Here is a 25,313-nt window from a genome sequence, read left to right as displayed (position 1 = left end):
TGCCCATGGCAACCAAGATTGCTTCTTTCATTTTTCACAGGTCTCTTTAAAAATGAAGGAAGCAATCTGATTGGTTGCTGTGGGCAACTGCACCACCCCATCTACACAGGTTTTTATAAGTCTCCCCCTAAATGTATTAACCCCTAACACCCCCCTAGAAGGTAGAGAATATATTAACCCATTAACATTGTAGACCACCATGTATAATAAATAACATTACCCCTGCATCCCTATAGACCTTTCCCCTATATGCCTAACCCCCTAAATCAACCTATGTAGAAATATGTGATGTAGAACATCTTAAATGATGGTAAAGCGAGTATAATAGAGAAGGAGAATTTTGTCATCTCTGTTAAAGGTGTTTGTAGGATCCCATCATAAACAAACCCATCGAGATGTGATTGACATAATAAACAGGTTGTACAAGTGTCTACAGTGCTTTGTGTGAAAATAACTGTATTTATTATAATGATTTCACAGGATAAGGCATAAGTGTCTGATAGACCACATAGAGCAGTGTTTCCCAACCAGGGTGCCTCCAGATGTTGCAAAACTACAACTCCCAGCATGCCTGGACAGCCAAACGCTGTCCAGGCATGCTGGGAGTTGTAGTTTTGCAACACCTGGAGGCACCCTGGTTGGGAAACACTGTCAGGGAGTTATCAGATGAATATTCTGACACTGACGGATGATGGAGAGAAGTTGGGAAACCATCATATTTACCTTTGTAATCAAGAATTTGTAGTTGTGAAGTGAAGACACAGATACAGATTTACAAAGTTCTATTTGATTTAATTCACAGCTGCATAAAAAATATCTTACAAAAGCAAACCAAGTTACACTCAAAAATGAGTAATTCTACATTATATAATATGCTACAAACACTGACTCTTAGCATGGATGTTGGTCCTTAGGTAAAGTCATCACCATCGGTCCTACAATTAGCTGAATTCTAGATCTTTTCTCCTGGTTATTCATCTTCGGTCATTATGGAAATAAATTCTTGCAGATTTACTGGAAAAAAAATAAAAAATAAAATATAATACATAAGTGTGCATTACAAAATTTATGAAAAAAATAAAATAAAAAAACAACTCTCAGTAAGTGCCTTACTGGTCCACCAGTTACCTACCTACAGCTGCCCTTCTACTGTGTGGTATATTACGCGAGGTTCACATATAGTATTATGGTCAGTATTTGTGGCCAAAAATGATTTTGGCTAAAAAATACTGATCAAAATACTTACTTACCCATCTTATTTGGACAGAAGAGAAACCTTTATTGTTTATTGTAGAAAACATGTTTTCTCAGGAAAGGACAAAATTGTGTTTCAATGAAATGAGACTTACTGAATCTTTTTTATTTATTTAAAAAAAAAAAATAATAATAATAAAAAAAGGTATACAGGAAAATAAAAAAGGTAGGTAGGGACCAAATACATATCAGATATGTCAAGAAAATTATGACTTAAAGGGGTACTCCGGTGGAAACCTTTTTTTTTTTTTAAATCAACTGATGCCAGAAAGTTAAGCAGATTTGTAAATGACTTCTATTAAAAAAAATCTTAATGCTTCCAGTACTTATTAGTGGCTGTATACTACAGAGGAAATTCTTTTCTTTTTGGATTTCTTTTCTGTCACGACCACGGTGCTCTCTGCTGACACCTCTGTCCATGTCAAGAACTGTCCAGAGCAGGAGAAAATCCTCTTAGCAAACATATGCTGCTCTGGACAGTTCCTAAAATGGACAGATGTGTCAGCAAAGAGCACTGTGGTCGTGACAGAAAAGAAATCCTAAAAGAAAAGCATTTCCTCTGTAGTATACAACCAGTAAAAAGTACTGGAAGGAGTAAGAATTTTTAATAGAAGCAATTTATAAATCTGTTAAACTTTCCGGCATCAGTTGATTTAAAAAATAAATGGTTTTCCGCCGGAGTACCCCTTTAAGTAACACACAAAATTAAAATATGGTCATACATTTATATTGGTCATAGCAATAAGATATAACGTAATCAGAGGAAGGGGGGGGGGGGGGGGGGGATGATTTGGTGATTTGGATACCCCCGGGAAAGTGGGAAGTATATTTCTACACTCAGGATGAGACTGAAGAGAGGACAAGATCACATCTGCCCAATAAACCAATCACTGGCCGCAGGTCAAGATATTACCAGGAAGCAGTGAGCAGCAGAACCCGGCATCACCGAAGGAGCTGTGGAGGAGGATCAGGCGGTAAGGCTATGTTCACATGGCAGAATTTCTGCATGGAATTCTACATTAATTTATAGCCAATACACTTCAATGGGATTCCGCTGTCTCATTCACATAGCAGAATTTCTGCTGCAGGAATTTCATTGAAGTGTATTGGCAATACATTCATGCAGAAATTCTGCCGTTTAAACATAGCCTAAGGGGGAGATTTATCAAAACCTGTCCAAAAGGAAAAGTTGCCCAGTTGCCCATAGCAACCAGATCGCTTCTTTCATTTTTGAAAATGCCTGTGAAAAATGAAAGAAGAGATCTGATTGGTTGTTATGGGCAACTGAACAACATTTTCTCCGCACAGGTTTTGATAAATCTCCCCCTAAGTGTACACTATTTTTTCTATTTAAGCCACTCTGACCCAAATATATATATTTTTCTGCCAGACAACCCCTTTCGTTTTAATTTAAAACTTTTTATTGAAGACTAAATATCTACCAGTCTTAATATTTCCATTTATATATTTCCTTTGTGCTCCCACAATTATTAAAATTTTTCATGTTATCTATTTTTGTATTGTCAAAATATTTAGCAACACTAGAGAGATTGGGATTGCATCATTAACATTGGTTCCTAATAGGGACAGGAACCAATGTGAGACACCATCTGCAAAAAGGTTTATTCTTTGCTGATAATCTAAGACTTCAATTCCTTCCATCTCACTGTGCTCTGATTGCAGGAGTGGGCAGTCACAGAACATACAGCAGGTCCCGCAAGCCTCTGCAATACCAGTGGGGGCTGATAAAATAGCACAAGGGGGAGTGATCTCTAAAAGATGGGACAAAATGTTTGCAGGAGCTGAAGTGGACACACATGCTGCAGGTGCAGATGGGGGTGAAACACACCTTACAGGAGGTAATGGTAACAAAAATCCAGCGGAGTGGGATTAAGAAACAGTCCCACACAGGGCTCTAATTGGGACTAATCTGTTGGCCAGGATCTTCGCATATATCTTTATATCCATGTTAAGTAAAGACATGGGCCTAAAGTCTGACGCAAAGTTGGCTCTTTTCCTGCAAACAAACTTTGACCCTTATGTTCTCATTAGAGATGAGCAAACTTACAGTAAATTCGATTTGTCACGAACTTCTCGGCCCGGCAGTTGATGACTTTTCCTGCGTAAATTAGTTCAGCCTTCAGGTGCTCCGGTGGGCTGGAAAAGGTGGATACATTCCTAGGAAAGAGTCTCCTAGGACTGTATCCACCTTTTCCAGCCCACCGGAGCACCGGAAAGCTGAACTAATTTATGCAGGAAAAGGCATCAACTAACGAGCCGAGAAGTTCGTGACAAATCGAATTTACTGTAAGTTCGCTCATCTCTAGTTCACATCTATAAAGGTAACAGAATGAATACACACACATTTTTTTTATTTATTTATTTTTTTTACAGTTTTTGACTTACCGAATTATCACCCCTACCAAATGTTGAAATTTTGTTGATGACTTTTTAAAAGGAAAATGGTCATCTGTTCACCCACACTAAATGCAATACACTGGGTTATAGTGTGGGTGAGCAGGAGACCGATGAGGGGTTAATGGGTTAAATACGTACCTGTACTCTGGAGATCTGTCCCTCCGAAGATCTTCCATCTTCAGTGAATTGCGTGCTGGAGGCGGGCCCGCTCAATATAAATATTTATTTCCCCAGGTCATATGAGCGCTCGCGTTACCCACGACAATAAAATATTCAAATTGAGCTGGCGGGCCCGCCTCCAGCACGCAATTCATTGAAGATGGAAGATCTTCGGAGGGACAGATCTCCAGAGTGCAGGTATGTATTTAACCCATTAACCACTCATCAGTCTCCTGTTCACCCGCACTATAACCCAGTGTATTGGATTTAGCGTGAGTGAATAGATGACCATTTTCCTTTAAATAACTTATAGAAGTTACGTTTGATTTGCTACTTTATTTTTCTCAACCGATTATACTCTTGAGTTCTTTATGGTTTAAAATGATATGAAAGAAGCCAATGTGAGGAAAATCAGCAAGCAGCGATTTCCACACAAGGCTAGCAGTCAGTCAGCGAACTATAAAGTGTTTGTTCGTTATCTAATCGTGCCATTTTAATGTGCTGAAAAATAATGGGTTGTCGGCATCTGCCTGTGTAACCCCATTGCCAGTGTTGTTGTAAACTGAGAGACTTCAATGCACTTCAGAGCAACAGTGTATAGGATTGGGTGGAGGTTACACTTTAAAGTAAGTGGCTTGGGTGTGTGGTTGGCGTTAAAGGGGTATTCCAGGCAAAATCTTTTTTTATATATATCAACTGGCTCCGGAAAGTTAAACAGATTTGTAAATGACTTCTATTAAAAAATCTTAATCCTTCCAATAGTTATTAGCTGTTGAAGTTTTCTGTCTAACTGCTTAATGATGATGTCACGTCCCGGGAGCTGTGCATGATGGGAGAATATCCCCATAGGAACTGCACAGCTCCCAGGACGTGAGTCATCAGAGAGCAGTTAGACAGAAAACAACAACTCAACTTCAGAAGCTTTTTTTACGCTTTTTGGGGGTAAAATAGGAAAAAACGGACGTTTTACTTTTTTATTGGGGGAGGGGATTTTTACTTTTACATTTATTTTTACACTTGAATAGTCCCCATAGGGGACTATTCATAGCAATACCATGATTGCTAATACTGATCTGTTCCATGTATAGGACATAGAACAGATCAGTGTTTTCGGTCATCTTCTGCTCTGGTCTGCTCGATCACAGACCAGAGCAGGAGACGCCGGGAGCCGGGCGGAGGAAGGTGAGGGGACCTCCGTGCGGCGTTATGAATGATCGGATCCCCGCAGCAGCGCTGCGGGCGATCCGATCATTCATTCAAATCGCGCACTGCCGCAGATGCCGGGATCTGTATTGATCCCGGCACCTGAGGGGTTAATGGCGGACGCCCGCGAGATCGCGGGCGTCGGCCATTGCCGGCGGGTCCCTGGCTGCGATCAGCAGCCGGGATCAGCCGCGCATGACACGGGCATCGCTCCGATGCCCGCGGTTATGCTTAGGACGTAAATGTACGTCCTGGTGCGTTAAGTACCACCGCACCAGGACGTACATTTACGTCCTGCGTCCTTAAGGGGTTAAGTACAGTGATCCCTAATCCTTATCCTGGACACTTGATACACATCCCCCCCCCCCCCCCCCCCCCCCCCCGAGTGCATTTAGCACTGGAGGGCAGGAGCAGCACTTTCAGGAGAATCAAGACAAGAAGAACGGCTCTGCCATCACTTGCTTCTACATGCAAGTAATGTCAGTTTTACCAAACAGAATGGGGATTGGCGCGTGTGCTTGCGTCTGCGCTGTCACATGGAACTTGGTTGAACAGATGATCTGATGTTACCGGTCCCATTTTACCACAACACCAGATAGGGCAGCTCAACTAATTGAACTTTGTGAAGGCTCTGTACATGACCACTGATCACAGAGATCCAGCTCGGGCCATCTAAAACAACCCAAGTCCTGCCATAGATTGATTTTAGGGAACCACATTACATGTAGAATTATTTGACAGGTTGTGTTTTCGTATTTAATCCTGTTACAAATGCTGTGGCAATAAGCAACCCCGATTCCTGGCAGTGTCTCATCTTACCACCACCCTAAGGCCATGCTGACATTTTATAGGATTACGTTGAAAGCAATGTGCTCTTTTTAAAGATCTGGTAACATTTTTAGACACTGAACTTGACAGGAACTTACTTTCTCCATCACCATCTGTGTCAAACTCTTCAATCATTGCACGGAGCTCTTCATCTGTCATGTTCTCACCAAGTTCTCTAGCAACCCGACGGAGATTTCTCAAGCTTATTTTTCCTGAATCATCATCATCAAACAGTTTAAAGGCTTTTAGCATCTCTTCTTGGGGATCGCGCTCCAATATCAAGTCTGTCACTAAAACAGAATAAGTTGTGTCAAATCAAAACCTCCTTAGGCCCCTTTCACACTACAGGTATCATTCTGTAAAAAAAAAAAAAACCTCCGTTATTACTCCCGGCAAAAAGTCCTGAAAACGGCTGTCAAAAAATCCCATTCATGTCAATGGGATATTTTGAACATCCTTTTGCATCAGGCAATGCTTTTTTTTTTTTCACTAATGTCCGTTATTTTTGGTCCGGCAAAAAAAAAAAAAAATGGTGAAGAAACGGACGTTATAATTTAACATTGAAGTCTATTGGAACTGGATGTTCAAAAAAAAAAAAAAAACACAACATCCGTTATCAGTTTTAACATCCATTTGTTGTACTGAGCATGCCCAGTACAGCTTTACAAAAAAAAAAAAAAAAAAGGGTTAAAAACCTGATAAAAAATAAATGGATGTAACTGGTAATAACGGATGAACAACATCAGGTTTTTTAAGAAAAAAAAAACATTAAAAATAATGGATGATGGTCATCAGTTATCATTAGTTATTACCAGTTATTGCATCCATTTTTTTTTCCATCCATTATTGTAAAATAACAGCAGTAAAAAAGAAGGATGATACCTGTAGTGTGAAAGAGGCCTTATGAAAATGCATCTATATTTGATTTTTAAAGGGGTACTCCGGTGAAAATGTTTATTTTTTTAATCAACTGGTGCCAGAAAGTTAAACAGATTTGTAAATTACTTTACTTTCCTGTACTTATTAGCTGCTGAATACTACAGTGGAAATTATTTTCCGTTTGAAACAGAGCTGTCTGCTGACATCATGAGCACAGTGCTCTCTGCTGACATCTCTGTCCATTTTAGGAACTGTCCAAAGTAAAAGGAAATCCCCATAGCAAACATATGCTGTTCTGGACAGTTCCTAAAATGTACAGAGATGTCAGCAGAGAGCACTGTGCTCGTGATGTCAGCAGAGAGCTCTGTGTTTCAAAAAGAAAATAATTTCCGCTGTAGTATTCAGCAGCTAATAAGTACAGGAAGGATTAAGATTTTTTTTTTTAATAGAAGTAATTTACAAATCTGTTTAACTTTCTGGCACCAGAAACTATTCATCAGCAGTTCATGGAATCTTTATTCCTAGATCAGTGTAGTAAAACAAATGAAACAGGTGAAACAATGTTCCATAGCAGGGAGCGCGGCTCTCGCTCCCCGCTATGGAGCATTGTTTCATTTGTTTTACTACACTGATCTAGGAATAAAGATTCCATGAACTGCTGATGAATATCCGGGTGAGTGTGAATTCATATTTTCTTATGAACAGTTAATACATATATACTTATAATTACACCGACGTGCAGACAGCTTTTTGCAGTTAGCCCCTGTGTAACTGAGCTACTATTGGGGAAAGCAAATAAAAGGCAGTGCCTGATCTGTTTCTGCATCTTCTCCTATAGTGCATTTGATTTTTGACCACATTACCGCAATATCAGTCAGATTGGACTGCGACATCAAGTAATGTAAACATGTGATCAGGCACTCTCAAATGTCTAGTCTACCAGAATAAAATAGTAGACCTCATACAAGAGAACTTGCGCAATATTCTCTTAGGCTGAGTTCACAGCACGTTTTTGCAATACAGTTCCCATATACATTTTCAATGTAAAAACCATACAGAACCATATTGAAAACCGTATGAATTGACTCTCCATTTAAAACCGATCAACCCGGTTGTGTACTTTTTGCGTTTTGTTAGTTTTTTTTTCCCGTACCCAAAACTGTAGCCTACCACGGTTTTTGGTCCAGGTGAAAAACCATATGGAAACCGTATACGGTTTATTTTAACATGGGAGTCAATGGGAACTGTACAGAACCGTATGTGCGTACGGTTCCATCTGGTTTGTATCATACATTTTTTGACATTGAAAGTTCTTGCTTGGAATTTCAATCAAACAAGTGAAACTTTATTCACAATGGAGTGAAAAGTTAAAAATGTAAACATTTTTTCCTTAAAAACTGATGCAACCGGACATAATTTTCTCAAACCGTATACCGTTTTCAACCGTAAACTGGTTAAAATTTGTACACACGTTTTGATACAGTTTAGGCTGCATTCACACCTCGGTTTTTACACACGGGTGCCGGGAGGGGCAAACCGGGCGCTCCCGTACCCCAGCTGGATCAGCCCGTGACTCCATTTACTTTAATGAGCCGACCAGAGTCAAATGGTGACTTCGGTCGGCTCAGTTTTGACCGGTATCCGGTTTTGGACCAGACCTAAAACCCTAATATACTACGGTTTTAGGTCTGGTCAGTAAACCGCATACGGGTCAAAACTGAGCCGACCGAAGTCACCGTTTGACTCCGGTCGGCTCATTAAAGTAAATGGAGTCACAGGCTTAACCGGCTGGGGTACGGGAGCGCCCGTTTTTGCCCCTCCCGCAGCCGGATCCGGCATCTGTATGTAAAAAAAACGAGGAGTGAATGCAGCCGTAGTCAGGTTTTGAGGAATCCGTTTTTCATCCAAAAACCTGATACGGGAACTGTATTGCAAAAACGTGGTGTGAACCCAGCCTTAGTGATGTCCTAGTGTAAGACATCACAAAACCTAGTCCTGTCAATACAGAATTTGTTGTCCGAATAGAGGAAAATGTAAACATTTGCATATAATACGAATGCAAGGTTCAACCTGCACAAATGTTTATACAGTCCTTTCCCTGATTTATACCACGATAAAGAGGGTATTGATAAGTCAACCAGGACAATAAAATAATTAGGCACAGTTATCAGGTAAGAGCGCAGTCAAAATAACACCTCCAGTACTTAAAAAGCTGGAAAGGAAAGGTGATAACAGAGCTTAGTAATGTAGGCTAACGTATTGTTGATCCACAAACAATTTTGTTAAATATACAATGTAGGATCATCAGCCATTATTTATTCCTGCAGACAATTGCAGGTCCTTCAATACAGATACCTCAGTTCATTAGGGAAAATTTATCAATACCGCCAGAGAAACGCTGAGTGGGTGTGGCTTGGAGGCTAGTCGCCTATATCTATTAGCTGTTGCTAGGTGGCGGTTTCCTGAAGAGAAAAGAACAACGGCCCCATGTACATTCCAACACTAATTCAAAGAGCAATGCTGACTGTCTTCCCTTTATTGGGCACACCTTCAAATATACTTAGTGATGATGTTTTATGCATAAAATAAGACCCCTATGGCAGACACTTCATGTTTAGTCCTATTTATGCAAATCAAGAGGATATGGCTAGAAGCTTATAGCATGTAATTCAGACAAGTGTGGTTATATTTAGAAAAATATTACTCACAGTTTAAATATTGCTGTGCAATTTAGGGGGAGTGGCACCCTCTGTAGCCATATAACCCTCCCTGTTTCACAGGAGGTTTTTAAATTGATAGTGGATCCAGCATGTCACCCAGTCAGAGGCCATATGCCCAGCAGAGGTGAGTGAAATGAGTGTTAGGGTCCCATCCGAAATGAGGCCACCTCCGCGTGGTGGATAGGGGACACGTTTTGATCAAAAAGTGATCTAAGAGCCTCCATTTTTTGACCAGGAGTGCTGCAACCATCTTATTTGTATAGTCATCATACAGAACAGAGGGATGACATCAGCGAGATGTAAAAGAATTCTTAAGGAAATTTTAAAATAAATTTTTTTTTTTGTTTTTTTTACAGGTTTACAGGTTTCTGGCCTTTCTTCCCAAACAAAAACACAAAGGCCGACATTTATCATGGTCTTTAGGCAGTTTTTTGTGTCTTCAAGAGGCGCAAGCAGGGTTTATTTGCGCCTTTTTTGCGCCTTTTTGTTTACACATTTCTCCTGATTTTGAGTTGCGATCCACTGATTTTAGCAATACACACGATATAGAAGGGATTTATGAACTGCGCCTTTTGTAAAAAAGAGCAAAGCCACTGAAAAGTCTCTAAAACTACATCATCCCAGACATGGTGTAGCTTTTTAGTGTATGTGAAGAGAGAAATTTTAGAAAATGTGACCTGCACAAAATTTATCAAATGCTCGGTGAACATTTAATAAATTTAGTGATCCCACACATTATCAGCACACAAAAAAAAGGTGTAAAAAAAATGCTTCACTTACACCTACAATCATAAATGTGGGCCAAAGTTTTTAACAACCCAAGTGCAACAATTCAGCAACCTTGAAAAGAAGACTCTCAGGATCTAAAGTATAAAGATGGGACTCTTGTACCCTGTAAACATGTATTGAGAAAAGAGCACTTACCAACTTCATTAAAGTCATCAAAACTAATCTTCCCTGTGGCTTCACTGTCATAATCTTTCAGGATTTTTAAAACATCGGCCTTCTTAACATCGAACCCTAAAGCTCGCATGGCCACCTGCCAACAAATAAGTAAAGGTAAACCAAGACCTCATCAGGATCAGCTCAGACATCTTATAAAAGGAAAATATTATCTAAATATGATCAATTTACTATAGACTTTTAACCCCATAAGCACGCATGAATTTTTTATTGGTGCACTTTAACCCCTTAACGACAATGGACATAAACGTACGTCCTGATGCGCTGGTACTTCATGCACCAAGATGTACAGTACATTCACGTCTTGTACATGACCTGAGCAATGCTCGCATCATGCACGCCAGGACCCGACGGTAATAATGGCTGAAATCAGCGATCACGCTTATGTCAGCAATTAACCTCACAGATGCCTTGATCAATACAGATAACGGCATCCGCGGCAGTGCGGTGTCTGTAATGGCTGATCTGATCACCTGCGGCACAGCATTTCACCACGGTGGTCCCAATCAGCTTTGCTGAGCAGCGGGGATCTTTTAATTTTTTTTTCTCCATTTCAGACGCCACAATCAACTTTGATGCCCAGTATTAGACACAGGTCCGGCTATAAGGCACCGGGACCATCCCACTATGATGCGTGCTCAGTTCCTGAGCTCACTTCATAGAAGGGGAGAGGGCACACGGCGTACATGTACATTCCGCATCCTTAAGGGGTTAAAGGGGTTTTGCCACCATAGACACTTATACCCAAATCCACAGCCTAGAGAATAAGTGGCTGATAACATGGGTCCAACCGTGGCAGGGGGTCCAACTTCTGGGAACCCCTCACAATCAGCCATTTCTCTACAGTGAGAAAACCTGAATATTTTAGGACAGTCTGCTTAGTTATAGGGATGTCAGTCAGTGAAGGGGGAATCTTTACCTTTAACTCATGATAGTCTATCGCTTTGTCTTTGTCGGTATCAAACAAATCAAAGGCATCTTTAATCTCTTGCTTCTGTTCCTCGGTCAGTTCCCTTTTTTTCTTCTTTTTCATTTTGTCGACTGCTAAATCCGTTCTAGTAGAAAAGACAGGAACACATTGTTCACCAATGAAATGCACAGAATGAACAGCAGCTCCAAGGGCAGGTTTACCAAAAGGAGTGAAGAACAACCAAGAAGAGAGCTGAACATTGGCTTTATGACACTGACATAGGGTGGAGAGGGGATGACGCTGGGCTTGTCTCCATAGTAGTAGGAGACCCCTGATATATATATATCTCTTTTTAACTAACTACTAGCTGAGTACCCGGCGCTGCCCGGTTTTTCCTACCTTATCCTTGTGGGGGAGGAAAAGCAACAAAGGAGGAAGCTTTTGTCCTCATATCCCATCCCTAAATCCTGACCCCATATCCCGACCCCAAATCCCCTCCTCATTTTCCGACCTCATATCCTGTCCTCATATCTCGTACTCCTATCTAATCCTCATATCCCGTCCTCAGGTGGGGCTGAGTTGTGGTAAAAATTGTTAGCTGAAAATAAAAGGGGTGTGGCTTAAAAGGTGGGCGTGTCATTGCAAGATGGGGCATGGAATGCAATGCGGGGAGGGTGTGGCTTGCCAGCCAGACTAAGGCATTCACCAGGAGATACAGAGCGGAGCTTGTGGAGTAATGTACTGGAAGTCCTATATACTCGCATGGGACTTGAAACAAAAACCTCATCCTTCACATATGGGGGTAGTTAAGGGTTAAATTAACTATCCTATATTTTTAGTGGACATGAGACCAAGTATTATCGAAATATCTTCAGCCATTTGGAAGTTATGCAATAACATGCATTTCCCATAGACTTGTATGGGACTTTAAATAAAAACCCCGCCCCTGGCAAATGGGGGTGAGTAAGGGTTAAATCACCTATCCTATGTTTGTTGTTGACATATAAGTAACAAGTTTCATGTTAATATCTTAAGGTGTTTGGACGTGATGCTGGAACATACACATTGAGTGTGTGTGTATATATATATATATATATATATATATATATATATATATATATATATATATATACATACATACATACAGTAACCCCCTGACCTACGATGGCCCCAACATATGATAAAATCGACATACGATGGCCTCTCAGAGGCCATCGCATGTCGATGTCAGCATCGACATACGATGCTTTTATATGTCGGGGCCATCGCATTAACTGCTATCCGACAGCGCAAAATGCTTAAGCTGCTGTCGGATAGCAGTGTAATGTGCCCCAGCAGGTTCACTTACCTATCCCCGCTGCTCCGGGTCAACATCGCGATCCTCCGGTGTCTTGCGCATCTTCTCCAGGGTCCAGGCCTTGCTTTCCGGCGTCGTTATTACGTCACTACGCATGCCGCGCCGTAGCGTAATAACGTCACCGGAAAGCGAGGCCCGGACCCTGCAGAAGATGCGTAAGACACCGGAGGATCGCGAAGAAGACACCGGAGCAGCGGGACAGCATCGGGAGACCCTGGGAGACCATCGGGAGCGGTGAGGACCCGGTCCGGAGCGGCGGGGACAGGTGAGTATAAATGCACTTTTACTATTGCACGAATCCCTCAACATACGATGGATTCGACAAACGATGGGTCGTTTGGAACGAATTACCATCGTATGTTGAGGGACCACTGTACATACTCAATGGGGGACATGTATCAAAGATTTTACCCCTGTTTTGTGTGTATTTTTTAGCGCAAAATTTTGCGCAAGCCCTTTTTTTGCGCACGTTTTGGTAGAGCATGTCCTCCAGATGTGGCCGAATCAGGGTACCTTGGAGTGACATCTATAGTACACATGGATTTATTAACTGCGTACTTTTCCTTTACACCAAAAATTTTGCCGCATGAGCTGTTTTTTTTGCGCAAATATAAGCCATCTTGGACTTAACGCAGCAAGATGCTCTAAATCATCAATTCTATTTTCCAAAGAGTGGATTGAAGAGATGACTATATTTACCCGCAATTTATGAAGCTCATTGCGCTTGATTGATAAATTTAGCGCTTCTGCACATAATTTAGAATTCGGGAAAAGGGGTAAAATGCTTCTACCATACACAAATAATGATACATGTCCCCCAGTGTATATAATTTATTTAGAGCAGGAACTCCATGTGTGGCACAGTCCAAATGCAGCTGTCTCCATTGGCACAGAATCCTGCAGTAAACAATTCAGATTACAAAAAACGAATGAAGAGTGAAAAAAATAAAAGCCCTGTGGGTCTGGCGTTTCATATTTCCTATTGACTTCCAGCTAACATCTGGCTGCAGCATTTTCTGACAATATATATACACACACACATACATCACATACATTTATTTTTGCAAAACAACACTGCGACCAGATGTTAGCTGAAGGCCAAAAGAGAGATGTAAAGTGCACTTTTCTCGGGCCTCTTTAAATATGAAAGAAGCGATCTGATTGGTTGCTATGGGCAACTGCACCACTCTTCCTCTACACAGGTTTTGATAAATCCCCTCTATATGAGTATTTTTTAGGATCCATAGCTTTTTTGTCACTAGGTGTTTTTTTTATTTCTTTTTTTTTTTTAGGTTTTAGACTGCATCTAAGGGGTGATGACCAGGGACTGCTCCTATAGGCAATGCCCAGGGGACTGCTCCTATAGGCGATGCCCAGGGGACTGCTCCTATAGGCGATGACCAGGGGACTGCTCCTATAGGCGATGACCAGGGGACTGCTCCTATAGGCGATGACCAGGGGACTGCTCCTATAGGCGATGACCAGGGGACTGCTCCTATAGGCGATGACCAGCAGCGAACTGCTCCTATAGGTGATGACCAGCAGGGGACTGCTCCTAGGGGTGATGACCAGGGGACTGCTCCTATAGGTGATGACCAGGGGACTGCTCCTATAGGTGATGACCAGGGGACTGCTCCTATAGGTGATGACCAGGGGACTGCTCCTATAGGTGATAACCAGAAGACTGCTCCTATGAGTGATGACCAGCAGGGGACTGCTCCTATAGGTAATGACCAGCAGGGGACTGCTCCTATAGGTAATGACCAGCAGGGGACTGCTCCTATAGGTAATGACCAGCAGGGGACTGCTCCTATAGGTAATGACCAGCAGGGGACTGCTCCTATAGGTAATGACCAGCAGGGGACTGCTCCTATAGGTAATGACCAGCAGGGGACTGCTCCTATAGGTAATGACCAGCAGGGGACTGCTCCAATAGGTAATGACCAGCAGGGGACTGCTCCTATAGGTAATGACCAGCAGGGGACTGCTCCTATAGGTAATGACCAGCAGGGGACTGCTCCTATAGGTAATGACCAGCAGGGGACTGCTCCTATAGGTAATGACCAGCAGGGGACTGCTCCTATAGGTAATGACCAGCAGGGGACTGCTCCTATAGGTAATGACCAGCAGGGGACTGCTCCTATAGGTAATGACCAGCAGGGGACTGCTCCTATAGGTAATGACCAGGGACTGCCCCTATAGGTGATGACCAGCTGGGGACTGCTCCTAGGGGTGATGACCAGCAGGGGACTGCTCCTAGGGGTGATGACCAGCAGGGGACTGCTCCTAGGGGTGATGACCAGCAGGGGACTGCTCCTAGGGGTGATGACCAGCAGGGGACTGCTCCTAGGGGTGATGACCAGCAGGGGACTGCTCCTAGGGGTGATGACCAGAAGTCAGTATGGGGACCAGGACTCCACCTGCTCCCCTATCCAAATTGCAGGAGACAATATTGAAGATCTATGTCAGCAGCACATATACCTGGATCACCTCCAGCCTCACAGCCTGCACTCTGGGCACACGCAGCATAGGTGATGACCAGGGGACTGCTCCTATAGGTGGTGACCAGTAAACAGCTCCTATAGGTGATGATCAGGGGACTGCTCCTATAGGTGATGATCAGGGGACTGCTCCTATAGGTGATGTCCAGAAGACTGCTCCTATAGGCGATGGCCAGGGGACTGCTCCTATAGGCGATGGCCAGGGGACTGCTCCTATAGGCGATGGCCAGGGGACTGCTCCTATAGGCGATGGCCAGGGGACTGCTCCTATAGGCGATGGCCAGGGGACTGCTCCTATAGGCGATGGCCAGGGGACTGCTCCTATAGGCGATGGCCAGGGGACTGCTCCTATAGGCGATGGCCAGGGGACTGCTCCTATAGGCGATGGCCAGGGGACTGCTCCTATAGGCGATGGCCAGGGGACTGCTCCTATAGGCGATGGCCAGGGGACTGCTCCTATAGGCGATGGCCAGGGGACTGCTCCTATAGGCGATGGCCAGGGGACTGCTCCTATAGGCGATGGCCAGGGGACTGCTCCTATAGGCGATGGCCAGGGGACTGCTCCTATAGGCGATGGCCAGGGGACTGCTCCTATAGGCGATGGCCAGGGGACTGCTCCTATAGGCGATGGCCAGGGGACTGCTCCTATAGGCGATGGCCAGGGGACTGCTCCTATAGGCGATGGCCAGGGGACTGCTCCTATAGGCGATGGCCAGGGGACTGCTCCTATAGGCGATGGCCAGGGGACTGCTCCTATAGGCGATGGCCAGGGGACTGCTCCTATAGGCGATGGCCAGGGGACTGCTCCTATAGGCGATGGCCAGGGGACTGCTCCTATAGGCGATGGCCAGGGGACTGCTCCTATAGGCGATGGCCAGGGGACTGCTCCTATAGGCGATGGCCAGGGGACTGCTCCTATAGGCGATGGCCAGGGGACTGCTCCTATAGGCGATGGCCAGGGGACTGCTCCTATAGGCGATGGCCAGGGGACTGCTCCTATAGGCGATGGCCAGGGGACTGCTCCTATAGGCGATGGCCAGGGGACTGCTCCTATAGGCGATGGCCAGGGGACTGCTCCTATAGGCGATGGCCAGGGGACTGCTCCTATAGGCGATGGCCAGGGGACTGCTCCTATAGGCGATGGCCAGGGGACTGCTCCTATAGGCGATGGCCAGGGGACTGCTCCTATAGGCGATGGCCAGGGGACTGCTCCTATAGGCGATGGCCAGGGGACTGCTCCTATAGGCGATGGCCAGGGGACTGCTCCTATAGGCGAGGGCCAGGGGACTGCTCCTATAGGCGAGGGCCAGGGGACTGCTCCTATAGGCGAGGGCCAGGGGACTGCTCCTATAGGCGAGGGCCAGGGGACTGCTCCTATAGGCGAGGGCCAGGGGACTGCTCCTATAGGCGAGGGCCAGGGGACTGCTCCTATAGGCGAGGGCCAGGGGACTGCTCCTATAGGCGAGGGCCAGGGGACTGCTCCTATAGGCGAGGGCCAGGGGACTGCTCCTATAGGCGAGGGCCAGGGGACTGCTCCTATAGGCGATGGCCAGGGGACTGCTCCTATAGGCGATGGCCAGGGGACTGCTCCTATAGGCGATGGCCAGGGGACTGCTCCTATAGGCGATGGCCAGGGGACTGCTCCTATAGGCGATGGCCAGGGGACTGCTCCTATAGGCGATGGCCAGGGGACTGCTCCTATAGGCGATGGCCAGGGGACTGCTCCTATAGGCGATGGCCAGGGGACTGCTCCTATAGGCGATGGCCAGAATACTGCTCCTATAGCTGATGACCAGGGGACTGCTCCTAGGGGTGATGAGCAGCTGGGGACTGCTCCTAGGGGTGATGAGCAGCTGGGCACTGCTCCTAGGGGTGATGAGCAGCTGGGCACTGCTCCTGGGGGTGATGAGCAGCTGGGCACTGCTCCTAGGGGTGATGAGCAGCTGGGGACTGCTCCTAGGGGTGATGAGCAGCTGGGGACTGCTCCTAGGGGTGATGAGCAGCTGGGGACTGCTCCTAGGGGTGATGAGCAGCTGGGGACTGCTCCTAGGGGTGATGAGCAGCTGGGGACTGCTCCTAGGGGTGATGAGCAGCTGGGGACTGCTCCTAGGGGTGATGAGCAGCTGGGGACTGCTCCTAGGGGTGATGAGCAGCTGGGGACTGCTCCTAGGGGTGATGAGCAGCTGGGGACTGCTCCTAGGGGTGATGAGCAGCTGGGGACTGCTCCTAGGGGTGATGAGCAGCAGGGGACTGCTCCTAGGGGTGATGAGCAGCTGGGGACTGCTCCTAGGGGTGATGACCAGCAGGGGACTGCTCCTAGGGGTGATGACCAGCAGGGGACTGCTCCTAGGGGTGATGACCAGCAGGGGACTGCTCCTAGGGGTGATGACCAGCAGGGGACTGCTCCTAGGGGTGATGAGCAGCAGGGGACTGCTCCTAGGGGTGATGAGCAGCAGGGGACTGCTCCTAGGGGTGATGAGCAGCAGGGGACTGCTCCTAGGGGTGATGAGCAGCAGGGGACTGCTCCTAGGGGTGATGAGCAGCAGGGGACTGCTCCTAGGGGTGATGAGCAGCAGGGGACTGCTCCTAGGGGTGATGAGCAGCAGGGGACTGCTCCTAGGGGTGATGAGCAGCAGGGGACTGCTCCTAGGGGTGATGACCAGCAGGGGACTGCTCCTAGGGGTGATGAACAGCAGGGGACTGCTCCTAGGGGTGATGAGCAGCAGGGGGCTGCTCCTAGGGGTGATGAGCAGCAGGGGACTGCTCCTAGGGGTGATGAGCAGGGACTGCTCCTAGGGGTGATGAGCAGCTGGGGACTGCTCCTAGGGGTGATGAGCAGCTGGGGACTGCTCCTAGGGGTGATGAGCAGCTGGGGACTGCTCCTAGGGGTGATGAGCAGCAGGGGACTGCTCCTAGGGGTGATGAGCAGCAGGGGACTGCTCCTAGGGGTGATGACCAGCAGGGGACTGCTCCTAGGGGTGATGACCAGCAGGGGACTGCTCCTAGGGGTGATGACCAGCAGGGGACTGCTCCTAGGGGTGATGACCAGCAGGGGACTGCTCCTAGGGGTGATGACCAGCAGGGGACTGCTCCTAGGGGTGATGAGCAGCAGGGGACTGCTCCTAGGGGTGATGAGCAGCAGGGGACTGCTCCTAGGGGTGATGAACAGCAGGGGACTGCTCCTAGGGGTGATGAACAGCAGGGGACTGCTACTAGGGGTGATGAACAGCAGGGGACTGCTCCTAGGGGTGATGAGCAGCAGGGGGCTGCTCCTAGGGGTGATGAGCAGCAGGGGACTGCTCCTAGGGGTGATGAGCAGGGACTGCTCCTAGGGGTGATGAGCAGCAGGGGACTGCTCCTAGTGGTGATGAGCAGCAGGGGACTGCTCCTAGGGGTGATGAGCAGCAGGGGACTGCTCCTAGGGGTGATGAGCAGCAGGGGACTGCTCCTAGGGGTGATGACCAGGGACTGCTCCTAGGGGTGATGAGCAGCAGGGGACTGCTCCTAGGGGTGATGAGCAGCTGGGGACTGCTCCTAGGGGTGATGAGCAGCAGGGGACTGCTCCTAGGGGTGATGACCAGCAGGGGACTGCTCCTAGGGGTGATGACCAGCAGGGGACTGCTCCTAGGGGTGATGACCAGCAGGGGACTGCTCCTAGGGGTGATGACCAGCAGGGGACTGCTCCTAGGGGTGATGACCAGCAGGGGACTGCTCCTAGGGGTGATGACCAGCAGGGGACTGCTCCTAGGGGTGATGACCAGCAGGGGACTGCTCCTAGGGGTGATGACCAGCAGGGGACTGCTCCTAGGGGTGATGACCAGCAGGGGACTGCTCCTAGGGGTGATGACCAGCAGGGGACTGCTCCTAGGGGTGATGAGCAGCAGGGGACTGCTCCTAGGGGTGATGAGCAGCAGGGGACTGCTCCTAGGGGTGATGAGCAGCAGGGGACTGCTCCTAGGGGTGATGAGCAGCAGGGGACTGCTCCTAGGGGTGATGAACAGCAGGGGACTGCTCCTAGGGGTGATGAACAGCAGGGGACTGCTCCTAGGGGTGATGAACAGCAGGGGACTGCTCCTAGGGGTGATGAACAGCAGGGGACTGCTCCTAGGGGTGATGAGCAGCAGGGGGCTGCTCCTAGGGGTGATGAGCAGCAGGGGACTGCTCCTAGGGGTGATGAGCAGCAGGGGACTGCTCCTAGGGGTGATGAGCAGCAGGGGACTGCTCCTAGGGGTGATGAGCAGGGACTGCTCCTAGGGGTGATGAGCAGCAGGGGACTGCTCCTAGGGGTGATGAGCAGCTGGGGACTGCTCCTAGGGGTGATGAGCGGCAGGGGACTGCTCCTAGGGGTGATGAGCGGCAGGGGACTGCTCCTAGGGGTGATGAGCGGCAGGGGACTGCTCCTAGGGGTGATGAGCGGCAGGGGACTGCTCCTAGGGGTGATGAGCGGCAGGGGACTGCTCCTAGGGGTGATGAGCGGCAGGGGACTGCTCCTAGGGGTGATGACCAGCAGGGGACTGCTCCTAGGGTGATGACCAGCAAGGGACTGCTCCTAGGGGTGATGACCAGCAGGGGACTGCTCCTAGGGGTGATGACCAGCAGGGGACTGCTCCTAGGGGTGATGACCAGCAGGGGACTGCTCCTAGGGGTGATGACCAGCAGGGGACTGCTCCTAGGGGTGATGACCAGCAGGGGACTGCTCCTAGGGGTGATGAGCAGCAGGGGACTGCTCCTAGGGGTGATGAGCAGCAGGGGACTGCTCCTAGGGGTGATGAGCAGCAGGGGACTGCTCCTAGGGGTGATGAGCAGCAGGGGACTGCTCCTAGGGGTGATGAGCAGCAGGGGACTGCTCCTAGGGGTGATGAGCAGCAGGGGACTGCTCCTAGGGGTGATGAACAGCAGGGGACTGCTCCTAGGGGTGATGAACAGCAGGGGACTGCTCCTAGGGGTGATGAACAGCAGGGGACTGCTCCTAGGGGTGATGAACAGCAGGGGACTGCTCCTAGGGGTGATGAGCAGCAGGGGGCTGCTCCTAGGGGTGATGAGCAGCAGGGGACTGCTCCTAGGGGTGATGAGCAGCAGGGGACTGCTCCTAGGGGTGATGAGCAGGGACTGCTCCTAGGGGTGATGAGCAGCTGGGGACTGCTCCTAGGGGTGATGAGCAGCAGGGGACTGCTCCTAGGGGTGATGAGCAGGGACTGCTCCTAGGGGTGATGAGCGGCAGGGGACTGCTCCTAGGGGTGATGAGCGGCAGGGGACTGCTCCTAGGGGTGATGAGCGGCAGGGGACTGCTCCTAGGGGTGATGAGCAGCAGGGGACTGCTCCTAGGGGTGATGAGCGGCAGGGGACTGCTCCTAGGGGTGATGAGCAGCAGGGGACTGCTCCTAGGGGTGATGAACGGCGGGGGACTGCTCCTAGGGGTGATGAGCAGCAGGGGACTGCTCCTAGGGGTGATGAGCAGCAGGGGACTGCTCCTAGGGGTGATGACCAGGGACTGCTCCTAGGGGTGATGAGCAGCAGGGGACTGCTCCTAGGGGTGATGAGCAGCAGGGGACTGCTCCTAGGGGTGGTGAGCGGCAGGGGACTGCTCCTAGGGGTGATGAGCAGCAGGGGACTGCTCCTAGGGGTGATGACCAGAAGTCGGTATGGGGACCTGGACAACACATGCTCCCCTATCCAAATTGCAGGAGACAATATTGAAGATCTACCTGGATCACCTCCAGCCTCACAGCCTGCACTCTGGGCACACGCAGCACTCACCTGCCGGGCACACTCGGCACCTGCCGGCCAGTCTTACCTTACAGCCAGGCTCATGTCTTCACTCTCTCCGGCCCAGACACCAGCAGACAGCAAGGCCTAGGCCCGCCCAGTAAACAAAGTTTCTAATATGTGACTGGTTAACACGTCTTCCCTTCCCCTTAGAAACCAGAACAGCTTGCCAGTGGTGGTGCGTTGTGATTGGTTGCCACACGTGTCAATCTAAAAACAACATCTTGATTGGCCGAAAACAGTACGTATCCTAACGTACCTCCTGAGATGGAGAAATAGCAATTACTGGAGATTTAAGGGCGGTGCCTAATGTACTTTTGTAACCAACTGCCGCGTCACCCTTTAAGTGTTACTCCGCCCCCTTGTGTCTCCAGTGTGGCGCTGCAGCTCCATCCCAGTGGCGCTTATACTCTGCTGAGAGCGGGAAGTGAAGAATTTGCTGTCAGTGTTCTGCTGTGTGTATAGGGGTCATGGACTTCTGGCGTCTTCTCTATAAACAGTATAATAACTGATATGAATAATAAAATAATCTATACTCCTAACTGTGCGCACATGTAAAGCAGCAGAATGCACAGTGGCGCTATATTTACAGTTATGCTGCTTCCTCACATGATCATTGACAAGATGTCACAGAGGTTAATGTCACCCCTATAAATAAATATAGAACCAGGGCCCCATTGTGTCACCAGCAGCCTTACAGCCATACGGGCCTTTAAGGGTATGTTCACACATGCGTATTTTGCTGCATGAATTTCTGCAGCTAATGGGAAAGCAAAATCAGTTGCAGAAAATATGCAGCAAAATACGCACGTGTGAATTTACCCTCAGGCTAAGTTTCTACTTTTTTTTTTTTGTGGTCCACAAAAACGCAAGAAAAAACGCCACAGCATTTTCCTGTGTTTGGCTTTTTTTCTTGCGTACTTTCTGGCGTTTTATTTTTTGCATTTGAGTGGAAATTGCATTTTTGGCCCTTTTGGCGTTTTTTTTTTTCTTTTTTGGTACCCAACAAATTTTGATTAAGTTTCCACATAGCCAGAAATGTATTCAAAAGGAATAGGACATATAAAGGAAGAACTTACACTTCTCCTTCCATATGGATCCACTTCTGACTTTGGCTCAAAAACTGCCAGAAAAAAAACAAGTGGAAACTTAGCCAAAATTTGTTGGGTACCAATACAAAACAAAGGATGCAGTAGTGATGGAAATTTTTTTTTTTATTTAACCCCTTCCCGCTATAGGACGTATGCATTCGTCCAATCATCCGCCACGTGCGCGCAATTGGACGTATGCATACGTCATAGCGATCTCCTGCACTGCCGCGGGCAGCACAGGAAATCGGTGACGGGACCCTGCTGTTAATCACAGCCAGAGTCCCGCCGCAGCTGCCGGAGCCGCGAACACGCCGGTCCCGGCAGCATTAACCCCATAGATGCCGTGATCAATCCTGATCACGGCATCTATGGTGTTGACAGGGGGAGCGCTCTCCACCTGTTCTCCAATGGCGGCGCCGCAATATGATCGCGGGTTGCTGTTGGTTGCTATGGCAGCAGGAGGTCCGATTATGACCTCCTCTCTACACAGGCTGTAGTGTGTGCAGCTCATCAGATCATACAGTTCTGCAGGACAAATGTATTGCAGCATAATATAACCTGTGAAAAGTTTATAAAATAAAAAGTTCTTCAATATAAGTATGAAGTGAATTTTTTTTTTAAATGCTCCTTTCCCAATAAAAGCCCTGTATTATCACCAAAAAAGATCAAAAACACAATTCATATACATAATAGGTATTGCCACGTCCGTAATAACATGTACTATAAAACTATAATGTAAAGTATCCCGCAGGGTGAACGCCTTAAAAATTTTTTTTTTTAAAGCGCAAAATTCGCCAATTTTGGTACAAATAGCGGAATGAAAAAGATCTAAAGGTAGCAAGTAGCAGACAAATGAAACCAATAAAAAGTACAGCTCATCCCGCAAAAAATAAGCCCTTACTCAATGGCGTAGGACGAAAAATAAAAAAGTTACGGCTGTTGGAAAATTAATGGCAGAAAAAGAATTTTGCTCAGAAAAGAAAAAAAGAACATAGAAAGCCATACAAAATGGGTATCGCCATAATCGTACTGACCCACAGAATAAATATAACATCACTTTTACCGCACAGTGTACACCATAAAAAAGCCAGAAATTTTCCAGTTTTTCACAATATTTTTAAGTTTTTCACAAATTTTTTTTTATGTGTCAACAAAAATGCACCAGTTATATAAAGTACAATATGTCAGAATCGCTCCGCTCAGAAAAAGAGTTCTAAAGTTATTACTATTTAAAGAGAAACATGTCAAATTTAAAAAAAAGAGCCTGGTCATTGAGGTAAAAAATGGGTCATTCCATAAGAGGTTAACAAAATTTATATTTTTTATAACAAAATTTAAATACATTTTTAATAAAGTGCGTATGTTTTTTCTCTATTTTTTAGATAGTACTACTACTCCTAGCATGGAGCAGACTGTTCTATGTTGGGAGTAGTACTACCTGTACTAATAGACATATCACCCGATGCGATCGTCCGTAATATAGCAGAGATGCAGAGCGGCTCAAAACAGCGCTCGCATCTCTGCACTCCGGCCAGTGATGTGAATAGAACATCACTCATTCATATTTGCCTCCCAGAGTGGTGATTGGCCTAATGGTTGCAGCCAAACACAGCTCTCAGTGGGAAATATGAATGAGTGATGTTCTATTCACATCACTGGCCGGAGTGCAGAGATGCGAGCGCTGTATAGAGCCGCTCCATATCTCTGCAATAGATTGGACGATCGCATCTCCCAACATGGAGCACACTCTGCTCCATGCTGGGAGCTGTAGTACCTGCATTAATAGACAGATCACTTAAAAATTAAAATAAAAAGTAAAAAAAAAATAAATTTGAAAGATCGCAGCGAGTGTAACTTCTGACACCTGTTGGGATCTGTCTATTAAAGCAGGTACTACAGCTCCCAGCATTGAGTAGAGTGTGCTCCATGTTGGGAGTAGTAGTACCTGCAGTTAAGGAAAGATCACAGCAGATGTCACTCCTGACACCCGTTGCGATCCTCCTGTTTAATGTACAGACACGGCCAGCCGCTCTTCTATGGTCCCCTACACTGACGTATATATACACCTATTCATATTTCCCGCAGAGCTGTGATTGGCCAGATGGTTCCAGCCAATCACAACTTTCTGTGGGAAATATGAATAGGTGTATATATACGTCAGTGCAGGGGACCATAGGAGAGCGGCCGCCGCATTCATACATTATACAGGAGCATCACAGCGGGTGTCAGAAGTACAGATACTACTACTCCCATCATGGAACAGTGTGTTCCATGCTGGGAGTAGTAGTACTACCTACATTTTTTTTTTTTTTTTAAATATAGAAAAAAAAGTGAAAAACACACACACACTACATTTTTATTATTGTCGGCTACATTTCTAGTGCCCTTCCCGCTCACATAAATTGATCCCTGTTTAAAAATTTATAAAAATTTTGTAATAAAAAAGATACATTTCGTTAGATACAATTTTTTCCTTCACTACTGTATCTTTTTTATTTTTATATTTAAATGGTACCCTGCGAAATTTTATTAAAAAAGGAATTGCCATCCCTTTTTTTGGATCGCTAAAGTCCAAAAAAAGAATAAAAACTGCATGCAAAAACACCAAAGTTAAAACCTACATGTCGTTTTTCTTGGCGTTTTTTCACTCCCTTAGACTTCTATGGGAGGAAAATGCCAAAATTTCTGGGGGGAAAAACGCCATTGGCTCAAGATGCTGCGACTTTGCAAAACCGCCAAGGAGCTAAAAAAAAAAAGAGTGAAAAAACGCCAAAAGGATTAAAAAAACGCCAAACTGAAAAACGCCAAGTGGAAAAAGAATTTTGCGATTTCTCATTGATTTACAGCTAACGCCTGGCCGCAGTGTTTTTTGGGACGAAAAAACACCATGCGACAGAATTGGCATTTTTCTTGGTGTTTTTCCCCCCCAAAAAAAACAAGTAGAAGCTTAGCCTTATACGGTGATGTGGGGATAACCACTGTATGTTGTGGATTTTGGTCTGTGTATGGTCTTTTTTTATTCAGTAACAGCCTGGTGTGGTAGAATTATTCTTTTATATTTTTCAAACCCTTGTTGAGAAAATTCAGTTTTTTTATTTTTTATTCATTTTTATCCAGCCGGGATGCGATTCGCGATGCGGGTGGCGCCCGCTCGCGATGCGCACCCCGGCTTCCGTACCTGACTCGCTCTCCCTCGGTCCTGTCCCGGCGCGCGCGGCCCCGCTCCCTAGGGCGCGCGCGCGCCGGGTCTCTGCGATTTAAAGG

General features: G+C 46.7%; 1 protein-coding gene across 1 annotated transcript; it reads right to left on the bottom strand.

Annotated features, from left to right (window-relative positions):
- Nucleotides 1-767: 767 nt before the first annotated feature.
- Nucleotides 768-21,144, bottom strand: CETN3 (centrin 3). The gene is made up of 5 exons (XM_056538411.1): nucleotides 20,987-21,144; nucleotides 11,344-11,479; nucleotides 10,386-10,500; nucleotides 5,961-6,152; nucleotides 768-1,014 (listed from the first exon to the last, which is right to left on the bottom strand). The coding sequence occupies exons 1-5, from the start codon at nucleotides 21,001-21,003 to the stop codon at nucleotides 971-973; spliced, it is 504 nt and encodes a 167-aa protein (XP_056394386.1). The 5' UTR covers nucleotides 21,004-21,144; the 3' UTR covers nucleotides 768-970.
- Nucleotides 21,145-25,313: the final 4,169 nt, after the last annotated feature.

The sequence above is a fragment of the Hyla sarda genome, chromosome 1 (genome assembly GCF_029499605.1).
Source record: "Hyla sarda isolate aHylSar1 chromosome 1, aHylSar1.hap1, whole genome shotgun sequence".
In the NCBI taxonomy this organism is placed as follows: Eukaryota; Metazoa; Chordata; class Amphibia; order Anura; family Hylidae; genus Hyla; species Hyla sarda.
The sequence above is the reverse complement of the archived record's forward strand: the minus strand, read 5'-3'. Positions and strand labels throughout refer to the sequence as shown.

Coding starts and splice junctions, on each gene's coding strand:
- CETN3 (XM_056538411.1), bottom strand. Junction 10,501..11,343: donor TAGACTATCATGAGTTAAAG/GTAAAGATTCCC, acceptor ATTTGTTGGCAG/GTGGCCATGCGAGCTTTAGG. Junction 1,015..5,960: donor CACAGATGGTGATGGAGAAA/GTAAGTTCCTGT, acceptor TTTTTTTTCCAG/TAAATCTGCAAGAATTTATT.